The sequence below is a fragment of the Balaenoptera ricei genome, chromosome 1 (assembly GCF_028023285.1).
Source record: "Balaenoptera ricei isolate mBalRic1 chromosome 1, mBalRic1.hap2, whole genome shotgun sequence".
Lineage (NCBI taxonomy): Eukaryota > Metazoa > Chordata > Mammalia > Artiodactyla > Balaenopteridae > Balaenoptera > Balaenoptera ricei.
Window position 1 is genome coordinate 55,587,614 of NC_082639.1, and position 20,689 is coordinate 55,608,302.

Here is a 20,689-nt window from a genome sequence, read left to right on the forward strand (position 1 = left end):
CTTTATAGTGTTCTCCTAGACTGCTTCTCTTTAAAAAAAAAAAAAAAAAAGTTAATGCCCATGTTAATGAGCTGCCTGCAAAGGAGTGACGGCATTTGAGTAAGTCTTTATCCGTGTAAATTGGTTGTATATTTTGTGGTATGATTTAGATGTTGTGCAAACTTCTGTGTTCACATTTTAAGTTCTTCAAGTATTATTGACATCATAGGAGGCAGAAATAAGTTACTTAGAGAGTTGTTTTTAATTCTGATGATTCACATGCTGACTCATCATGTTCAGATTCCTGTACTAGGCTCCTTAGGATTCTTTCGGGACTAAAGAGCATCAGGTCAGGGTTTGTGATTGCCTTTTCTTTTTTTTTTTTTTTTAAACTGAACTCAAACATGAGCTTTCTTTCATTTTTAAAAGGAGGTGAGCCTCTTTTTAAATATCTTAATTTTAAATCAGTGCAGTCTCTGTCATGGTAGAAAAGAAACAGCTTAAGCAGTAAAGACAGCTTTCCTGTTCAGTTTAAATTCAGTTGTGATATAGATTATATCATAGGAATATAGTACCAAGACCAGATGGGCCTCTGCTCTGCCGGTTTGCTGTGTGATCTTGGAAAGTTCACTTAACCTTTTTAGTCCATAGCTTCCTCAACTGTAAACTGAGCAGTTTGAACTATACTCCAGAGAGCCAACTCAAGATTCATTATGGGCAACTTTTCCTGCTGCCCAAATTTGTAAATTCTAGCTTTGTTAGGGAATTTTTCTTCATCTTTTCGAGAGCTACCTAGAAAAAAAAAAAAAAAAGATGATATTATGCAGCAAGACCTACAGAGGTTAAATTACTCATTTATTTATTAACTTTAAAAAGTAAACATTTGTGGAATGGTTTATGGAAGAAGCATTTCAGCAGAGTCTTGAAGCAGGAAAAGGATTTGAACGTATAGGGATATGGAGAGAGAGCTCTCCAGGAGAGAAAAGTCAATTTAAAGAAACCCCCATGGAAGGAAATGGCCAGGAACACTGAAGAGGACATTGTGTCTGGGGCAAGTGATGGAAGAGGCAGCTGAGAAATTGGATTAATATCATATTGTAGAGAACCTCAAATCCTAGACTGAATAACTCAGGAGACCTTAAGCTCTGTAAATGAAATGAAGGACAATTCTCTTGCTTCCATGTGTCTTTGATGCGTGGTAGACACTCAGTAAATACTGGTTGTTTGAATGAGAGAATTTAAAATTTTCGAGAAACGGAATGAAATGATGATGCCCTTTAAGGGGATTTTACTTGTCCACCGTGTAACTACTAGAAGACCTAGTTTGATTTCATTTATGTAGGCAAGGAACAAGAAGGGGGACTGAATGTGGCTGTTGGCACCCACTGTTGGATATTGGAAGAGGGAGGAACTGAAGGTGGCTGAGGTTGATTCTGGATAGCTGTGAGAGTGGTTGATATCAGGTTCTAAGTCATATTTCTATCCTGTGTGCCCTTTCATCTTTCCTCCTGTTACACTTGAGTTCAGGGACCCTGTCAACTTTGTTTTCAGTACCTTGCTTGAACAGGTCCTGAATATATATTTGCTGAAGGAGTTCATGCATGGTAGCAAACCTGATTTAGTCTTTAGTTTGAGTACAGGTAGTGATGATGACGTCAGAATTACTGAGCTACTTTACCTCTAGGCAGAAATTCAAGTACTTTTATGCCCATTCATGAAGGTCATCGTTTTCATCTGAGTATTATTCCATTGTGATAAGCTCTGATAGGAAACTTAAGTTGATGTTGACTTAGTTATCTCAGTTATTAGCTAGATTCAATCAATAATAATAATAGATATGAATAATTATTATAACAATACTAATGATTATTATGCAGGGTGAATTTAAAAGCACAAAATTTCCAAATATCTATGTATATATCACCTTCAACTCAACTTGTCTGTATCATGTTCAAGATAGTAAAGTGCAAGACATTGTGCTAGACACTGTCTGATAGACAAAGATGGATAAAGCAGTTTGTTTAGGAGCTCAGAGGATGCAGAGTAAACTAAGCAGACTGTGTCAAGTGTCATGAAAAACCCAAAGACTCTTTGAGAAGAAAAAGTGATTATGAACAGAGGTCTCTGAGCACTCAGGCTTGGTAGAAGAGTGGTAGTTGAGGTCTTGAAGAGTGGAACTCCTGCAGACATATCTACGGGGAAGGATGCTTCAGACCAGAAAACAGCAAGCATCATAAAGCACTGAGTGTGGTGAGGGGTAAGATATAGCTGGAATGGCAGATAAGAGATGTATGGGGCGGGCTCAGGATCCTTGGTTGACTGGACAAATTTCCCTCTGTAAACAGTAGGTTTTAAAGCAAAGAAAGACTGTGGTCAGGTCTGAGATTTGGGTAAATGAATTCGTTGGCAAGTGAAGGATAAATTGTGGTGAAGAGACAAATTGTTTGTCAAGCTGGGCCACCCTAATAATCTAGGAGAAAAGTAAGGACACCTCAAGGAAGGATTGTAGGAAAACAAAAGATGTCCTGGGTGGTGATGGGTTACGTAGACTATTACCCATAGACGGGGAATATAGAATATATAGATTCTGCCAACTAGGTTTTATTGGAGATCTGGGTGGGGAGGAAGATTTTAAAAGATGATTCTAAATTTTAAATTGAACATCTCAGAGGAGGGGAATTATTAACTAACAATGAAAATAAGAGCAAAAGATATTTAAGAGGAAGGTGAATTCAGTATGAACATGCTGATTTTGAATTTAAGTCACATGTGGATCATTCTTAAGAGGTGTTTGGCAAGCAGTTGAGTTTTTAGCCTGTAGCATCACTTTATTTTCATCCCACAGATGTTTTCACCCCCCAACTATGTTATATGCATGGCAGTTCAGGAGAGAGGGCATAGTGGAAAGGTATAGTTTTAATGCTGTGCTGATGCACACTTGAGTTTTGTATAAAATGATGTTCCTAGGCATAACAGCTGACCCACATGTGGGCAAATCCTGTTTTTTTCCAGCCCTATTTCAAGGTGGTGCACATGAAAAAAATGATAAAAATTGTGTAACCCTATATACATTTTATTTCTTATTATTACTGTTCTTATGAGAAACAAAGCACTGTGACTTAACCAGGTGCTTTTGCACTAATGACTCTTGTTCTATTTTTCTTTGGGTAACACAAGGTCAAATAAAGTGACAAGCGTGGCTCTTGACCACTGAGTTTAATTTTATCGCAGGTCCTGTTCCTTCCACAGGAAGATGTGTTTTGTGTTTTTGCCCTCACAGTACTGAAAGGTGAATCTCAGTCTTTCAAGTGTTCTCCCTGCCTTATCGCACAATTTCATCTTCAGTCCACTTAAAAATTATTATTACCTGCAGGCAGGCGAAATGTTACAGATACAGGTACCAGAAGGACTTGCATTGAGCTCAAAATTCAACAAAGATTTTGTAGAACACCTTACATTTCAGAACGCCTACTCAGTTGCAATATCTAACTTATGTAAAAGAGTTACATATGTTTATGCTTCAGTAAAATACTTTCTTCTGTAAACATTATTTTACTTCCATTACCTCTTTCCTATGATCTTCTCAGGCCTGTTGGGTACAATCCCCCTCCTCCTGCATTTTGCAGATGAGGAAGTAGGCTCAGAGAGATTGTGTCAGGACTCAGGGGAGCTGGGTGTGGAACCCAGGTTTCCTGATTCCAAATCATTTTTTCTTTTAATGGTAAAATATTTTGACCAGTGGTAAAATCGGAATGGCTTATCTGCCAATTGAAATGCTGAACTATGTATTCCTTCTTAGAATTTCACTTGAGGCTATTGTATGACCCTCCGAAGTTTCTAAATTGGCTGAATATAAAGCTCCCACAGTCTGGTTAGTTTGTCTCTCAGTCTTAAAACCACGTTACTGCGGTAGTCTGTGTCATTTCTGTGTGTGTGTGTGTGTGTGTGTGTGTGTGTGTGATATTTATAAAGATATAAATATATCTTTAGGTGTATTGATGAGCACCCTCATAGCAGAAAACATATGCATTTGGGTCTGCTGACAATCCTGCTTTCTAGATTTTTCTTGTGTGACCTTCCCTGAAGGAAGGACAGGAGACCTGCCACACTGCTTAGCATACTGATTTTCACCAGTGGCCTTTTATGGATTTTTAGGGAGCAGTGGTCTTGTGGTTTTCCTTCTTGCTTGCTCCCTATCTAGCTGGCTAGTCTCTAAAAGAAACTACCGAGTATTCTTTGCCAGCTTTAAGAAATAGACCCTATTATAGCAGAGGACTTCCCTTGAGGTTTTCATGTGTTTTATTGTGCAAAAATATCAAAGTGTTCCAAAGAAGGTCAAGATTTAAAAATCCCATGTCTATTATCTTTCTTGGAGACTCGACTGGTCTGGTATGAGGATGGACCCAGCTATCTTCAGACTCGTAGCTTTATTAACTTTTGAATATTGGGTCAGTAATTCCTTTTGAGGACACATTAACCATAAGTATTCCACATCTTACGTTTCATGTTCCTTCTACAGAACAGGGAGATTTGGATAGGCCTTGTCTCTCTCCTTCACGAATGTGCCTGAGAGATTGAATGAACCGGTTCATGTCCAAGGTCATCTGCTAACTGAGGTTCTTAGTGCTTCTCTTTGATGTCTGTGTCATACCACTCACAGTTGTCTGCTATTTACTAAGTGCCCAGTGTATGCGCAGGAAGAAAACACACGAATTTACAAGCTCTGGTCTCCAGTCCTGGCAAGCCTCAGCCTCTTCGGTTTTCTGCATTTTGTCATTCAGCATTTGCTAAAATTTTACTCTTCACAGGCAGACTCTGGGCTAGGGTCTAGGGATAAACATGGGAAAGGATCTCTCTCTTTGCATCTTCCTAGCAAGGAAGAAAGTATATAAATAAATAACTGTGAAGTGTGTGAAGTCCTTGTTAGAGGTCAAGTGGTAAGATGGACAGGGGGCTACAGAACGGCACAAAGGGACCCTGTGGATCCCACCCGGCCTCTGTCCCCCTGCCCGTTTTCTCTTGTTTTTTCAGATACCTTTCTTTCTTCTTCTTCACGCATCGCTGTCCCAACCTGGTGACAAGGAAGTTAAAGGATAAATGTTTAATGTGGTTGTGGATCCACTTCCAATTCCCCCAGATGTCACACCTGTGCGATTTTCCAAGCTTGTGTGAGAAGGCAGGTTAAATGGAATCTAGAAGCAAAAACCAGATTACAGCAGGGTCTTCTCCCAGGGATCTGCTTTGGGCAGGGGGGGCGGGGAGGGGGGCAGTGAGAATGGTAAAAAAGAAATATGGCTGGTTTGTATGACACTTAGACTCTCACAGAGAGGGAGACACTTGATTGCTCTAAAGCCTTACCTTCCAAGGGCATTTGAAACCAGCCTTGTTTCCACTCTGGCTGGGTTGATGAACCCTGAAGATTTAATCCTTATTACTGATAAGAACAGAAAGAATGTGACTTATCTCTCCCATCTCTGCAGAGATGGAAGGAAAAACCATTTCTTGGAACATGATTACACATTATTTGACAGCTTTTCAGTTTGCCCATTAATTTAGGTGTTTGAATAAGTAAACTCAGTTGGGGCTGGGTGTCGAGTATCATTTTCTTTATAAATGTGAGAGTTCCTTTTTGAAGTGATCCCATTCTTACCTCTTCCCCCACCATTCAAACAGAGTTTAAATATTTGCCAGTGTAGGTGTTTGATTTTTATCTTAGCTCTTTCTTTGCTTAACTTTATTCTCATGGGTGGTTAAGTGGAAGATAAGGGGGTTCTTGTTTAATTCTTTTCAACTGGTGTTGCTCAAATATTTGGAGAGCAGACACTTCCCAGAAAGAATGAGCAGGAACCTGGTTGAATGGAGGTGAAGTGAAATGTCTCCCTGTCATATCTGAGTAAACCAGGCACTGTTGGGCCGTTACTAGGATGTTTTTTGGTGTCCAGGTCTCCTTTTAAAGGCTCCTGGAGCTACTGGTCGAGGGGTCTTGCCTTCTTTGCTTCCCAGAAAAATGTGTGCTGCTCTTAGAATGGAACTTGGTAGTTCAGTGACACCAGCAGCAAGGGACTGCCTTGTACTGGGAGCTCCACCTGAAGTCTCACAGCATTTGTTCCACACCAGCTTCTGATCTGATACCAGATTTTGCTTCCCCAAGAAATGGTGTGTATATGTGGTGTTTTGGTGTTGTTTTTTTTTTTAAACCTTTTGCACCTATCTCTAGCAGTGATTAAAAACAATAGACAAGTAAAAAATATCCCCTACTCCGTTAGGTGTCATCATATTGGCTTTATTTATGGACTCAACTATTACTGTAAGCCTTGCTCTTCTGAGATATCCACAGGGATTTGCTTTTTAAATTATTACCTTTAAAATGTGCCCATGAATAATACCGCATTTCACCAGCACCCCTGGAACCCACACTGTGGGTGTGGTTTTTGTGTGCTATGTGATAAATTGAGCAGCTTCGCTGCAAATGTTGAGGAAAACCCGGGGTTTTAAGTGATTTGCCTGGCAAATCACCTTCCAAAGGAAATTTAAACAAAGACCAAGAAAGAGATTTCAGGAAGTAAACCCCAACTGGTGTATGTGTCTCTCTCCTTTATATCTTTTTCTTTCTAAACTGGGACTCCACTGAAAAGTTGATTTACACTGTGAATCGAGGCTGAATGAAATCCAATTGGAACTCACTTGAACACTGTTTTGATGTGAGATTCAAAGCTTCTGCAAATTTATTTTACCTTCTACATTTGCTGATCTCCTGCTTGTAAATCCTGTTGAAGGAGAATAAAAATGACTGCAGCCTGATGGGAATTAAATGTCTGAAGTTCAAAGCAGTTTGCACATCAGAGCAAACGTCAATCAAATGAACATCTTGCAAGCCAGGCAGGGAGTGAATTTCTCCATGGGGAAGAGATCAAAGTGGGAGTCACAGTTCTGTTTTCTCCCTCGGGATGAAGTTTCGATCAGTTGTTCATGAAAGTAAATCCAGAAGGAAGTTTTTTCTTTTTTTAACTTGAAGGGGTAGGAAAGATGGAGTTATTTCTCTTGAAACTAATTTTCAGGCACTGGTTTTATCTTATGAAAATGAATACAGAAAGCAGTCATAATCCACTATCTCCCCTTTTTAGAGTGAGAGTCTACAGGAGATTTATGTAGGATTGTTCTCTTATTACTTTTTTAAAGGACAGATATAAAGATAAGTTGAATTGCCTGCTTATTTTATAGGAAGATCTATAATTTTACCAGTTCTTGACCCTTCCATAAACCTGAAGTTTTATAAATGTGACTGGCAGCTAATATATTTCTCAGTGAAAAATCTCTTAGGTAACCCTTAAGAGTAACTGACATCTTTTTTAAATGGATTATAAGCATGAGCTTCACATTTCTCAGTCTCCAAATCAGGGTAAATAGCACGTTTCTTTTTAGAAATCATTTTTCTAAAAGGCCCATTGGCATAAAATGCGCTCCTGTCTTCGGCAAAGCAACTGTTCGTCTGGTGCCTGGAGGATGGCTAAGCGAGTTTTACTGCTGTGTTTGGAGTCCAGAAGAGAAACAAGCGTTACTGAGTGTGAGTGAGTAGAAGGTGGAGAGATAATCACAGAGGTTTTGCTCACGTAATTACTTCTCCCAGCGGACTCACCAGCTCTGGACACACCGTGCTCCTGTATCTCTTAAGCCCCCTGTTGACACCTGCTTCCTTACCTGCCTGCACATCAGCAGTGTCGGCGGCCATAGAAGCAGAGGGAGGTTTATTTCTCGGCATTTCATGTTAACTCAGTTGGGGAGTGGGTGCTCCCCACATGCGGGGGAACTCAAGACATTGAGACTGTTGCCACTTAAAGAACTCCATGGAGCAAGAAGCAGGAGGAAGGAGAATGATTGTCATGTCCCTGAATCCTTTCAATATCAGAATGTGGGGACTTAATAGGAATAAATTAATTTAAAACCACCAGTATTCACTATGTGGGGATTACCCAGGAAGCAAGGATTAAATCCAGTTCTTGAAACAAGGTAACAATCTGTTTCATTCTTTGCTAGTGAACTTTCAGAATCCAAAGGTCTGTGAGCCAGCTAGACAATAGGTCAAATTGCCCTCTGGCTGAGGTTCTCCTGCAAAGTGGTTATTTAATTCTCAAACATCAGGGTTGTTCTGTGGATTCCTTCAGAAAAATAACGTCTTCAGGTATTTTACGTGTTATTTTTGGATCAGGTTTGATCTCTGGAAGGCTGTGTGTTTGCACCACATCAGCTGGCGCTTCCCTGAGCCGTGTTTCAGTTTTACGCCTCGCTCACATTTACAGTAAAGCTTAAGTTGTGTCTGTTGTCTGTTATGTTATTCAGCACCTGGAATTCGTTGTCCCACGTGAGAATTTCTCAGAATTTGGTGAAATTTCCTCTTACTTGATCTTAGTTCTATCTTATCTTTCTTGTACATAAGCTATTTGTTTAAGGTTGTCAGATTACCAGAATGCCAGGGTCTTTCTCTCAGAGGAGAAAGTTGGTACCAGGAAAAGGAGAAAATTGCTATGAGCTGGCCCCAGGTCTGCTGCATCTCTTCTCCATGCAGCGAATGGACATGCTCGCTCTTCTGTTCACGTGGAACTTCTAGCTACCACTGCTGCCCTGAAACCTCTCAGATTTTAGTGGTGAATGGGAAGGGAGCTTGAGGCTTTTCTGGAGTGAAATAATAAAAAGTAACCCCAAAATGGCCAATTCTAAAGCTATGCCAGTGGTAAACATTTTAAAAATTTAAGTTATCTACAATTAATAGAGAACACCTGCCTTTAATACCTAATTCATCTTCCTTTGCATCCTCATCTTTGTCCCTAGAGTTCTTTCTCTATAGCTATCCATTGTGAGGCCTTATGCTTAGCTACTGTCATTTCCTATTAAGTAAAAAGCAAAGATTTCCCCTAAGCCCCACAAGCTTTCAGATTAATCCTTTCCTTTGAGAGAATTGAATTCTACTTCAGCTGTTAGATAATGTTAATGATGATTTATTGATTGATTTATTGAGATACAGTATAATGTATTCATTATGAATGAGAGCTTGAATATATGTTCAAATCTAGATTCTGTTACTTCCCAGCTATGAATCTTGAGCTTCTTAATTTAATAGTTCTGTGCCTCAGTTTCTTGGTCTTCAAATGGAGATAATAATAATATTTCCCTTGGGCTTGTGAAGATTAGACGAGTTGATCCATGTAAAACACTTGGAATATTCTTGATATAATATATATATGTATACAACACAGTAGCTGTTAACTGTTATCATTACTAATACATCCATCACTAGTTATTATTATTTCTTAAATGTTTACTATGTACTAGGCTCTTACAAGCCATTTCCTGATTATGAAATAGGTACTGTTTTTATCACCATATTGTAGATGAGAAAAATGGAGGCTTAGAAAATGTAAGTTCTACTCAAGAGTTAGACAGCAATAAGCAATTTAAACCCAAACTCCAATCCAGGTCTGTGTACCTCTGAGGCCATGCTCCTGACCATGCTCTGCCGGGGTGGCAGTTCCTTGTTCATCGTAGATGTTCAATGAATATGATTTAATAAAATATCCAGAGCTTTCCAGTGACTTAGTTCTCTGCCCTTCCACGTTAGTCAGCTGCCAATAAGAAAACTTATGGAGAACTATACATTCCCAGGAATGCACTAAACCTGAGAGAGAAATATAAATCCTCAAGGAACTTACAATCCATTGGCAGAACTAAGACTTCTCAAGGTTTTAGAGAGAATTGGGAGTTCAAGTGCTACCTGGTAGGGTCCAGACAATAAGGCTTCCATAACAAAATATCTTGGCATCTCCCCTCACTTCACCTTTATTTAGTATATGGGGAAGGCAAAATAAGTAAGATAATTTTCTCATTATTTGTAATAAATCTTATGTTAGAATTTTTATTGATTTAGTATTTTGCTGATATAAGCAGAATCTAAAACCAAGCAGTCTGTATCTGTCATACATCAACTGCATTGACATTATGCTAAGCCTGATTACAAAACAATATTAAGAAATTTGGGAAAAGACACACAAGCATGAATTAAGATGCAGAGTGGCACTAGTCAGTTTAGAGGAGAGCGGGCTCCTCACAGGCTGGGGCTGACAAGAGGACTTCCTGGAAGGAAGATGAGAAGAGCTGGGGGCTTTGTCGAATGGGCACAGTGAACACCAGAGAGTATCACAGTTTGGACCCAACAGAAAAAACATGTATGGAGGGACTGGTCTGGTTAGAGCTATAGGTTGGGAGACAGTGGGAAGAGAAGGTTGGGCAGATAATTGATGACCAGCACTATATTGTGAAACCTTTTTATGACTGACAAATGCTTACTGAGCACCTACTCTTGTTAATGGGTTACTTTCAGTTTTATTGTTATAAAAATGTTTTTATAACAATGCAGTACAAAAAGAAAAACAACTTATAAAATAGTTCCCTGGTCTCTCTGGTCCCAGGAGCGAACTCTCATTTCACAACAGCCTGGGGAGTCTCTATGTGCTCGGTGCTGGACGTCAGCCTTCTTCCAGGGGAAGGGCTGATGGCCCAGGTCCTGGCCGTGGAGCCTCCACCCAGGGAGAGCGGGGCTCTCTTCGAGCTTACACTTCTTCTGGGACAAGTTGTCAGTAACTCTCTTGAGTTGCCTGTCCCCTTTAACAAGTTCTTCCTTATTTGTCACTTAAATGAAGCAGTGTGGTGTGTGGCTCACCCTTGGACAGAGAGCTGGGTGATAAGGTCAAGTCTCTCTTGGGTCCCTGATTTGCTATGTGTTCCTTGGTGTCACTTTCCTCAACTGTGAGATAGGTAGGTCTAAAAAAAGTTTGTAATTTGTACTGCAAAGTCCAGATGTGAGTTTCAGGCATACCTAAGAATTACTCTGCTCTCTTGATTCAAATTGAAAGATCCTCTGTCCTTGGTCTCTTTGAGGCATACAGAGAAGTACCTGTGCTCACGTGGAAAGCCATTCTACTGCCTTATTTCTAAAGGAATCTGCATGACAGGATTGGAGGGCTTCTCATCCCTGGAGAGACTGTCAAAGTCAGATTCCAGGGCCCCACCCCAGACTCACTAAATCAAACTGTTCTAGGGTAGATCCCAGGAATCTGCATTCCAACATGCTTCCAGGTGATTCTGATATGGCTAGACTTTCAGTAATTACGAACCATTTATCTGAGTCATGATCCTCACTTGTTGGACCTCTGGAGGCTTCTGAGGAAGCCCAGAATAGGGCTAAGCACTGGCACGATGGATGTTCGTAGAAGATCAGTTAATATGAGTGCCTGCTTTTGACAAGAACAATGCTAAGTGTTATGTATGCACAGTGGTGAATAAAACCAACAAGACGTGGGGTCTGCTCTCAAGGGGCTCTTGTCTGTTCATATAGCCTGATCTATAAAAATCCACCCATTAAAAACACACACAGGGACTTCCCTGGTGGCACAGTGGTTAAGAATCTGCCTGCTAGTGCAGGGGACATGGGTTCAAGCCCTGGTCCAGGAAGATCTCACGTGCCGCAGAGCAACTAAGCCCGTGCACCACACTTATTGAGCCTGCTCTCTAGAGCCCGTGAGCCACAACTACTGGGCCTGCGAGCCACAACTACTGAAGCCCACACACCTAGAGCCCGTGCTCTGCAACAAGAGAAGCCACCGCAATGAGAAGCCCGCACACCGCAAAGAATAGCGGCCCCTGCTCACTGCAACTAGAGAAAGCCCGCGTGCAGCAACGAAGACCCAATGCAGCCAAAAATAAATAAATAAATAAATTTATTTTAAAAAACATATGCAAATGGAGCCATAAATTAAAAATTATGACACTTGCTTTGAGAGAAGATGGAGACACTTGACATAGACTAGGAAGTCACCCACAATCAGAATAGACCTTTCTGGAGAAGTGATAAGTGAACAAAAACTTGGAGGATAATTAGGCAGATAATCAGGAGAACTTTCTAGACTTGCATTGTCCAATATGGTGGCCACTATTCGGTGACTGTTTACATTTAAATTAAGATTAAACAAAATTGGAAATTTAATCTCTGTTACATTATTAGCACATTTCAAATGCTCGGTAGCCACATGTGGCTGCCATATTGGACAGTGCAAAAATAACACCTTTTCATCATCTCAGAGAATTCTCTAGGACTGCCCTGGTCTAGATCAGGGGTGGTGAAACCAGTCTGGCACACCACCTATTTTTGAAAATTGAGTTTTACTGGAACACAGCCACACTTATTCTTCTGTGAATTCTCTTTGGTTGCTTTCACACCACAATGGCAGAGTTGAGTAGCTGTGACAGAGACCTTGTAGCCCACAAAGCCTAAATATTATCTGTCTTTTATTAAAACGTATGTGATGGAATAGGTTTAATGTGGCTGTCTAGCACATGGAGGGCAAGTGAGTTCCTTGTCTAATGCTACTCTTGCTTCACAGATGTTAAATGCTAAAACAAGAGAGGGACAGTGAGATTATGTTGCTTATGCACACCGGCAGCTGCTGATGTATTAATCTCCTCTTTTCTCTCCATCTGTGGCTTTTGAGGCAGCGGTCTTCTCATCTAGACAAACTGGACCAGGTCCAAGGAAGAGTGACCCCGCTGGTGAAGCAACTGTGTCCTTGGAAGCACAGTTGACAATGTTGATATAATTGTGTACTGGGTGAGAGGCTGGACTAAAGAGTCTCTTCAAATCTCTTAAAACGCCACCTCCTTTGAGATGATACGTATCAAAACAAAACTGTTGAACTTTTGCTTTGGAACCCAGCACATCCTTTGAATACCTAGCCCCTTTGCTTATGCAATCAGTTCATTTTAGTAGTTCTTATATAAGATCCAGAAAATCAATATTCATGTGAATAATCACGTGGACCTTGAGTTTTAGGAGTGTTTCTCCAGGGTTATAGAGCTTCCCTACCTGCGTTAATGGAATTTCATTAATGACATTTATCATCTAAGATACACATTTTAACACAAGTTTTTAAAAATCTAACTTCAGATTGCGTTTATTTGCAGGTAACTCTTAGAAACTTAATGAATCTTCTCAGTATCTGAAATCCCAAATAGCTTATTTAGAGGCTCAAGATTTTTCTCTTTCGTTACTTCTGGATTAAATTCACATAAAAATAGTCTTAGTGGGCTTCCCTGGTGGCGCAGTGGTTGGGAATCCGCCTGCCAATGCAGGGGACACAGGTTCGTGCCCCGGTCTGGGAAGATCCCACATGCCACGGAGCGACTAGGCCCGTGAGCCACAACTACTGAGCCTGCGCGTCTGGAGCCTGTGCTCCGCAACGGGAGGGGCCGCGACAGTGAGAGGCCCGCGCACCGCGATGAGAAGTGGCCCCCGCTCGCCGCAACTGGAGAGAGCCCTTGCACAGAAACGAAGACCCAACACAGACAAAAATAAATAAATTTAAAAAAATAGTCTTAGTGACTATATATAAATGAGTCGGTACATTTTCCTATTATTTTCTTGTAGATTGTTGTTTGCCCTGGCAAATGAGTCACTGATTACACTAGTGTTTATTGATCAGCTACTAGCCAGAGTACTAGCATTGTTCTAGCTCTAGTACCAGCATTGCACTCCCACTGGAAATCAAGAAAGACCTTGGCCTCATCTATATTACAACCTGGAAGGTGCAAGCTCTGTGTCATTTATCATGAGAGGAACTGTGGTACATTATTTACAATCTTTTTGACAGCTTTGGAAAATGTTTTATTATTTCTTTTTTTTCTTCAGATAGGAAACCTGGGACTCAGACAAATCGCACAATTTGTGCAAGTTCACACATTTAATAGTGACAGAGCAAGGATTCAAATCTAGATCTTTCCTACTCCACAGCCATTCTTTCTCCTTCACTACTGTCTATTTTTGTTCTTGGTCATTGGTTTTCAGACAGGATAATTTAAAGAATTGTTTCAGGGCTTCCCGGGTGGCGTAGTGGTTGAAAGTCTGCCTGCCAATGCAGGGGACACGGGTTCGAGCCCTGGTCTGGGAGGATCCCACATGCCGCGGAGCAACTGGGCCCGTGAGCCACAACTACTGAGCCTGAGCGTCTGGACCCTCTGCTCCGCAGCAAGAGAGGCCGCAATGGTGAGAGGCCCGCGCACCGCGATGAAGAGTGGCTCCCACTCGCCGCAACTGGAGAAAGCCCTCACACAGAAACGAAGACCCAACACAGCCAAAAATAAACATAATAAATAAATAATAAATAAAAATTAAAAAAAAAAAGAATTGTTTCACATATCACATCAGAGCTCAAGTCTGAATTTTTGTCATTCTAGTCTGAATTTTGTCAAATCTATTTTCTGTATGATTTTATCAATAGTACCTGAATCAAGTTCATTGGGGGAAAAGTTGGCTTGAAGGATTTTTTTTTTAATCTCCTTAGAATTGATCTTGATTTCTAAAACCTTCTAGATGCAGATGTTGGTTTCACCCACACTACTCTGAAGTGATTTTTAAAAAAATACTTAAATTGCAGTTTTACTGTTTATGAGCTGACCTATTTTGTACACAGTATGAAGCATTACTTTTGTTGGTTAGTTTTCTGGATTGAATAACCACCAAATAAATACTGCTAATTCTCTTCTATTGTTTCAGATTTGATGGGAACTTTAATACCAATGTATCTAGAACAATTAGTTGTGATCGACTGTCTACTACTGTTAATAGCCGTGCCTTCAATCCAGGACGAGACTTAAATTCAGGTCAGTAATCTCTTGGTTTTGTAAAGGTGAGCTATATTCTACCACATTCAAGTTGAATAAACTTATTGCTTTAGCCACTTTAAGTTTTGAAGGAAAAATATGTACTTAAAATTAGGTATTTCTTTCTAGCAAGTTGACACTCAAAAGAAGGAAAGGAAGAAGAAAATCGAGTGGACGTGTATTGAGCATTTACTACACATCTATGTATGTGGAGTATGCCATGTGATTTGCTAGATTCTTTAATCCATTATCTCATTTGTTAGCAGTTTTGCATTTGTTATTTTAAAGGTTACTTTAGAGACCCATTTGTCTCTGCACTTAGGAAGTGTTGAATTCATTTGTATTCCCTATCTATAATATTTAATTTGGGAGGTGGGATTGAAGAATGATGAAGGAGCTTTTCTGCTACTGAACAGTGCCATGATGCTATACAGTCGTCCCTCAGTATCTGCAGGCACTTGGTTCCAAGGAGCCCCCAAGGATACCAAAATCTACAGATGCTCAAGTCCCTTATATAAAATGGTGAGCTATAATGATTACAGTTGGCGCTTAGTATCTGCGAGTTTCGCATCTGTGGATATGGACAACTGACTGTATGTTGAGGTTGAACTTTCTTCCTGGTCTTTTTAGAACCCAGTCATATGCAGTAGTAATAACTACTAAGGCACCTGTACACATGGTTATATATAGCTTCAAAGTGACACCGTGTCTCTGCTTTCTTGCCCTGGAGTTCCAGTCTACATTTCTCACTCTGTTTGTCTTGTTATGTACACTTGTTGAGTGATGGGCCTCAGAACCTAAAGGCTTCACCTTTTAAAAGCTGAAGTGCCTTTAGAAATCACCAGCCTCAATCCTAGAATTTTACCAAGGAATAATCTGAGGCTCAGGAGGGTCCTAAGACTTCCCTCATTACTAGAGAGATAAAGGATTTAACCCTTAAACATGAAGAACTGTATTTCCCAGATTCCAGGCCTCCTGGAGACATGTAAAAGCCAAGAGAAAAGCCAGAGGGCCAGAATATTTACTTTGAGAGGCCCAACCAGTATTGGTTCAGGGGAAGAATTGTAGCCTTTGGGCATTGTATACACAAACCAGGTAATCTATTAGGTCTGGAAAGAAAGAACTGTAAGCTTTATATTGCTTAAGGATAATAAAACTATAGCTGCTATCTAAATGACCTGACCTAAATCTGCCAGGCACTTATCGCCTAGACCAATATATAATGAATTCAGTCATTTTTTTAAAAAATTGGTCAGAGAATCTTGAGACCTTCTGGAGCAGGTGGGGGTTATTTACTATTAGAAAGGAAGCTCAGTGAAAATATTTTTCATAAAAAATAATTGAAGAGAGTAGAGAAGGACCTGGAATGGGTGGAGAAAATGAATTATGGGAGATTCCAAAGCTGGAACAGGGCACAGAGCTGGAACTTGAGTCTTTTGACTGTCAGATTCAGTACTTGCCCTCTTTGCCTCAGCTGTGCCCAGCATAGGGTGTGTGAGAATAAGAGAAGAGTCGGGAAGGACTTCCAAGATATCCGACCTTATCAACAAGAAGGACAGAGTTGCCACTGATTGTGATGGGGAAGTGGAGGAAGAGCAGGTTTGTGTGGGACGCATGGAATCAACTTTTCAGTTTTAGAAAAGTTAAGTTAGTTATCTAAGCGAAAATGTCTCATAGACAGTGGGATATACAAGTCTAGAGTCCAGAGAATGGACTAGACTGGAGATTTATAAATGAGATTCATCTTGTATAGATAGTACTTAAATCATGAGGCTCAATAAGATCATATAGCAAGTGGCTATGAATAAAAAAGAGAAGAGGTCCAGGGACTGAGTCTTGGGACACTTCACCACTTAGAGGTCACTGACACGAGAAGGAAGCAGTCGCAAAATCTGAGATGGCAGTCAGTCTAGTGGGAGAAACAGGAGAGCCATCTTCCTGAGGCCAAATGACGAAAGTGTTTCAAGAAGGAGGGAGAGATCAGCTGTGCTAAGTTGGCCCACTAAGACGAGGGCTAAGAAAACTGACCATTGAATTTAGCAATATAGAGGTTATTGGTGAACTTGACGAGGTTTGTTTGGTGGGACAGTAGAATAGAATGAAAGGCTAATACTTATTAGTTCAAGCTCTTAAGAATGCAGGAAAGGAGATGGAGACAGTAAGTACATGAACTCCAAAGGTCTGCTGAAAGGGAAGCTGGAGGGCCACATGGAGTCAAGAGAATATTTTTATTTTTTTTAAATAAATAAACAAATTTATTTATTTATTTGTTTATTTATTTTTGGCCGCGTTGGGTCTTCATTGCTGTGCACGGGCTTTCTCTAGTTGTGGCGAGCGGGGACTACTCTTTGTTGCGGTGCGTGGGCTTCTCACTGCGGTGGCTTCTCTTGGTGAGGAACACGGGCTCTAGGCGCGCGGGCTCAGTAGTCGTGGCTTGCGGGCTCTAGAGCACAGGCTCAGTAGTTGTGGTGCACGCACTTAGTTGCTCTGCAGCACGTGGGATCTTCCCGGACCAGGGCTCGAACGTGTGTCCCCTGCATTGGCAGGTGGATTCTTAACCACTGCACCACCAGGGAAGCCCCAAGAGAATATTTTTAAATTGAGAGAAATTATGGCAAGGTCATATGCCAAAGGGAAGGATCCAGTAGAGAAAAGTGAGGAGTGAAAAGAGACAATTGCTGTAGTCTTTTCCTTGATTAGGCAACAGATGGTGGGATTCCAAGTAGAGGATGTAGAAGCACAGGGCATTCATTCTTAATGAGAGGAGGGAAGAAAGAGAGGGCATGTGGAGATGCCCGTAACGACTGACGTGATGTCGGGAACTTGGGGACATGCCCTTCGTAGTTACTGCGTTCTCTCAGAGAAGTAGGAAGCAAAACCATCAGCTGAGAGTGAGGCCAGTGGTGGGGGTGGGACGGGGACGGGGAAGCACTGAAGACCTGGTAGTTATACTAAGAGTTCTCTATTGTGACAGAGGTTTAGGGTAGAACTCAGCTGCGCAAATAATTGGGAATCCCAACAATATGCTATTTTATTACAGTCTTTATTTGTCAAGGGAGAGGTGGGGAGGAAGAGGATGGTGAGGGCAGAGGTATGTAGTTAAAGCTCAGATCTTGAGTTTTGCTGTTTCCAAGAGCACGTCTCAAGTCTAACGTCCTACCTGATAAGAGTTGTTCTCAGCACAGTTGACATAGCTAGATTTACAAGCCATTTTTGGCAATATTCAGGTATCTGAGAACTGACTTGCTTGTATTTGAAGTTTTGTGACATTCTACCAGGCAGTGGCTGCATCCCAAAGTCCACATTCTTGAGCAGTCATTTGTAATACGAGAGGAGTGGGAGATGGTGGAGGGTGACCTCAGAGCTCCCCCTTTCCCTCCTCTCCAGCTCATGCCCCTTTTCAGAGCAGAATTAATGTGCTTCGTAGGCTATCACATGTCTGATATTTACATCTGTAAGATGTCCAGCCTTAGACTGTATATAATCCATCAATGGGTCCCTAATTGATAACACAGTTTCAGATTGCCTCTCAGACTAGCTGGAAACAGACTCGCACAAATTGTAAACCATTCTTAGCTTCATTATCCAAAACTAGGTCATGTGTCCATCCATCCAACACACATGTGTATTCTTCTTCTTAAAACCATCCCTGCCAGATCTCTACTTTCCAAATTGACTCCTTGCCCCTGAATCCATTCAAATAACTAACGTTTGACAGTGCATGTGTTACATGATGGTGCTGGTCATGTTTTGCTGAGGGTCTTTCCTGCTTTTATCTCTAGTTTCTCACTTTCTCTCTCTCTCTCTCTCTTTTTTAAAATTCCTGCTGAGCTATTTTCTTGTGCGTAGCCTGATCCCTAAAGAGAGTTTATTTGAAGAGTCCAAGGAAAGTTGCCTCTTGCTCTCTTGAGTTACACAGTTGAGGTGAGAGTGGAAATGGGAGTTAGTCTTTCTCGCCAGAAGAAAAGGTGTCTGGACTTTCTTTATTGTATTTGATTTAAAGAGCATTTGAAGTTGCAAACTTCGATCTTGGTCACATTGCCGTCTTCATTGAGAAACAGGATTCACGGGGTGAAAGAGGCGTTTATAAGTCACGTTACAGCAGGAAATGCTGCAGGAGGTACAGGTGGGCACTGGCGGCTACGGACTGTGCTGTTAATTTCAGTGGATTCATTGCTTCCTTCTGTGAACGACAAAGATTGGCTCTGTGCTATAGGTTTTTCACTTTTCTTTAAAATAGCTTGAAAATTATCTATTAAAAATGCTAATACCAGGCTTCCCTGGTGGCGCAGTGGTTGAGAATCTGCCTGCCAATGCAGGGGACACGGGTTCGAGCCCTGGTCTGGGAAGATCCCACATGCCGCGGAGCAACTAGGCCCGTGAGTCACAATTACTGAGCCTGCGTGTCTGAAGCCTGTGCTCCGCAACAAGAGAGGCCACGATGGTGAGAGGCCCGCGCACCGCGATGAAGAGTGGCCCCCACTTGCCGCAACTAGAGAAAAGCCCTCGCACAGAAGCGAAGACCCAACACAGCCAAAAATAAATAAATAAATAAAATTAAAAAACAAAAATGCTAATACCAATGCAGTGTAAAGCTGTGTTCTACCTATAATAAAAGAATAAAAATCAACAAAACTAGGAATTTCTAGGGTTTTTTTTTAATGCCAATTACTCCAGCTTCATGATTGCATTAGTATTATAAAAGATTGGTAATTATTTTTATAACATCTAAAAAACTATTCAGTCACTGAGAAATCTAGATTCTTGAGGTTATATGGTTCCGTTTACATTCATGTATATGGGTGTACGTATGTATATACACAAAATTAAGTACACAAACAGAGGGCCCTTTTCTTCACCTTGCTTCCCCTTCAAGCTCTATTCCTATACTGCGAGCTACTTTGAAGTCTCATAGTTTCTCACAACAACCCTATTACACTGGTTTCAGAAGATTTTATTAGCCACATCTATTCATTATGGAAAGAGTATATATATATACTCTTTCCATAATACCTATGATCGTAATGGATACAGCCTGGTTTTTTGTTGTTTGTTTGTTTTTTACTTAGCAAATGTATTCTGGACATTCTTCTGTGTCTATGTAAATAAATATACATCTCTATCATTGTACCGGTGTATAATTGTGTAACATTGTTGAATCAGCCCATCTATTCCAGTTCAACATTTAGACTGTCCCAGTTTTTCACTATATCATTGTTCCCTGGAGGATCTCAAGGGACCCCTCCACAGGTTCACTTGACCGCTATGTAACATTTGGCATGTAAGGTTCTTTTCTGAAACTCTGTAATCCTTAGTTCCTATAAAATTGTCCTGCCATTTATCCCCGGACTTCTCTGCCCAGTCCTTTTCATCCTTCTTCTTGAGCTCCTTTTCCCTAAAGTGGATGTCCCCACATGTCCTCTCTTCACCACCTCCCTCTGCTCACTGAGTGTTATCTCCCTGAATGTTCTCGATTTATGCAGCACTCCCACTCCTACCACATGCTACTCAATTCTAAATCTCTGTCTCCAGCCCTGGCCTGTTTCTGAGTTTATTTATTGAGGAACCAACTTCAGGGGACACATCTCTCTGTGATTATCCTGTAGCTACCTCAAAAATTAAAACAATCAAACAAACAAGAACACTTTCCTCTAAACTTACTCCCCAATCTGGGTACCCCTCTCCTGGTTACACTGGGAATTCTTCCTTGCCTTTTTCTACCCAGTTACTTCAGGATTTAACAGTTTTGACCAAATGAGAGTGTGAGAGAATGAATATTTGCCAAGTATTTACTATGTACAAGACACCTGGCTAGGCATTTACCTGTGTGTCCCTCTTCCTTCTCATCACATCCAGTGATAATGTAGATCTCGTTATCCTTTTTTTAAGATATTTATTTATTTATTTGGTTGTGTCGGGTCTTAGTTGTGGCAGGTGGGCTCCTTAGTTGCGGCACGTGGGCTCCTTAATTGTGGCAGGCGGGCTCCTTAGTTGAGGCTCAAGGGCT

The 20,689-nt window shown here is 41.0% G+C and overlaps 1 protein-coding gene across 2 annotated transcripts in view; it reads left to right on the forward strand.

Moving 5' to 3' along the window:
* Positions 1-20,689, forward strand: part of CACHD1 (cache domain containing 1) — a 210,493-nt gene that overhangs the window by 118,021 nt on the left and 71,783 nt on the right. For both annotated transcript variants that reach the window (XM_059924016.1, XM_059924013.1), the window contains exon 4: positions 14,576-14,682. In XM_059924016.1, coding sequence (XP_059779999.1) covers positions 14,576-14,682 — 107 coding nt within the window. The remainder of the gene's footprint in view (positions 1-14,575; positions 14,683-20,689) is intronic.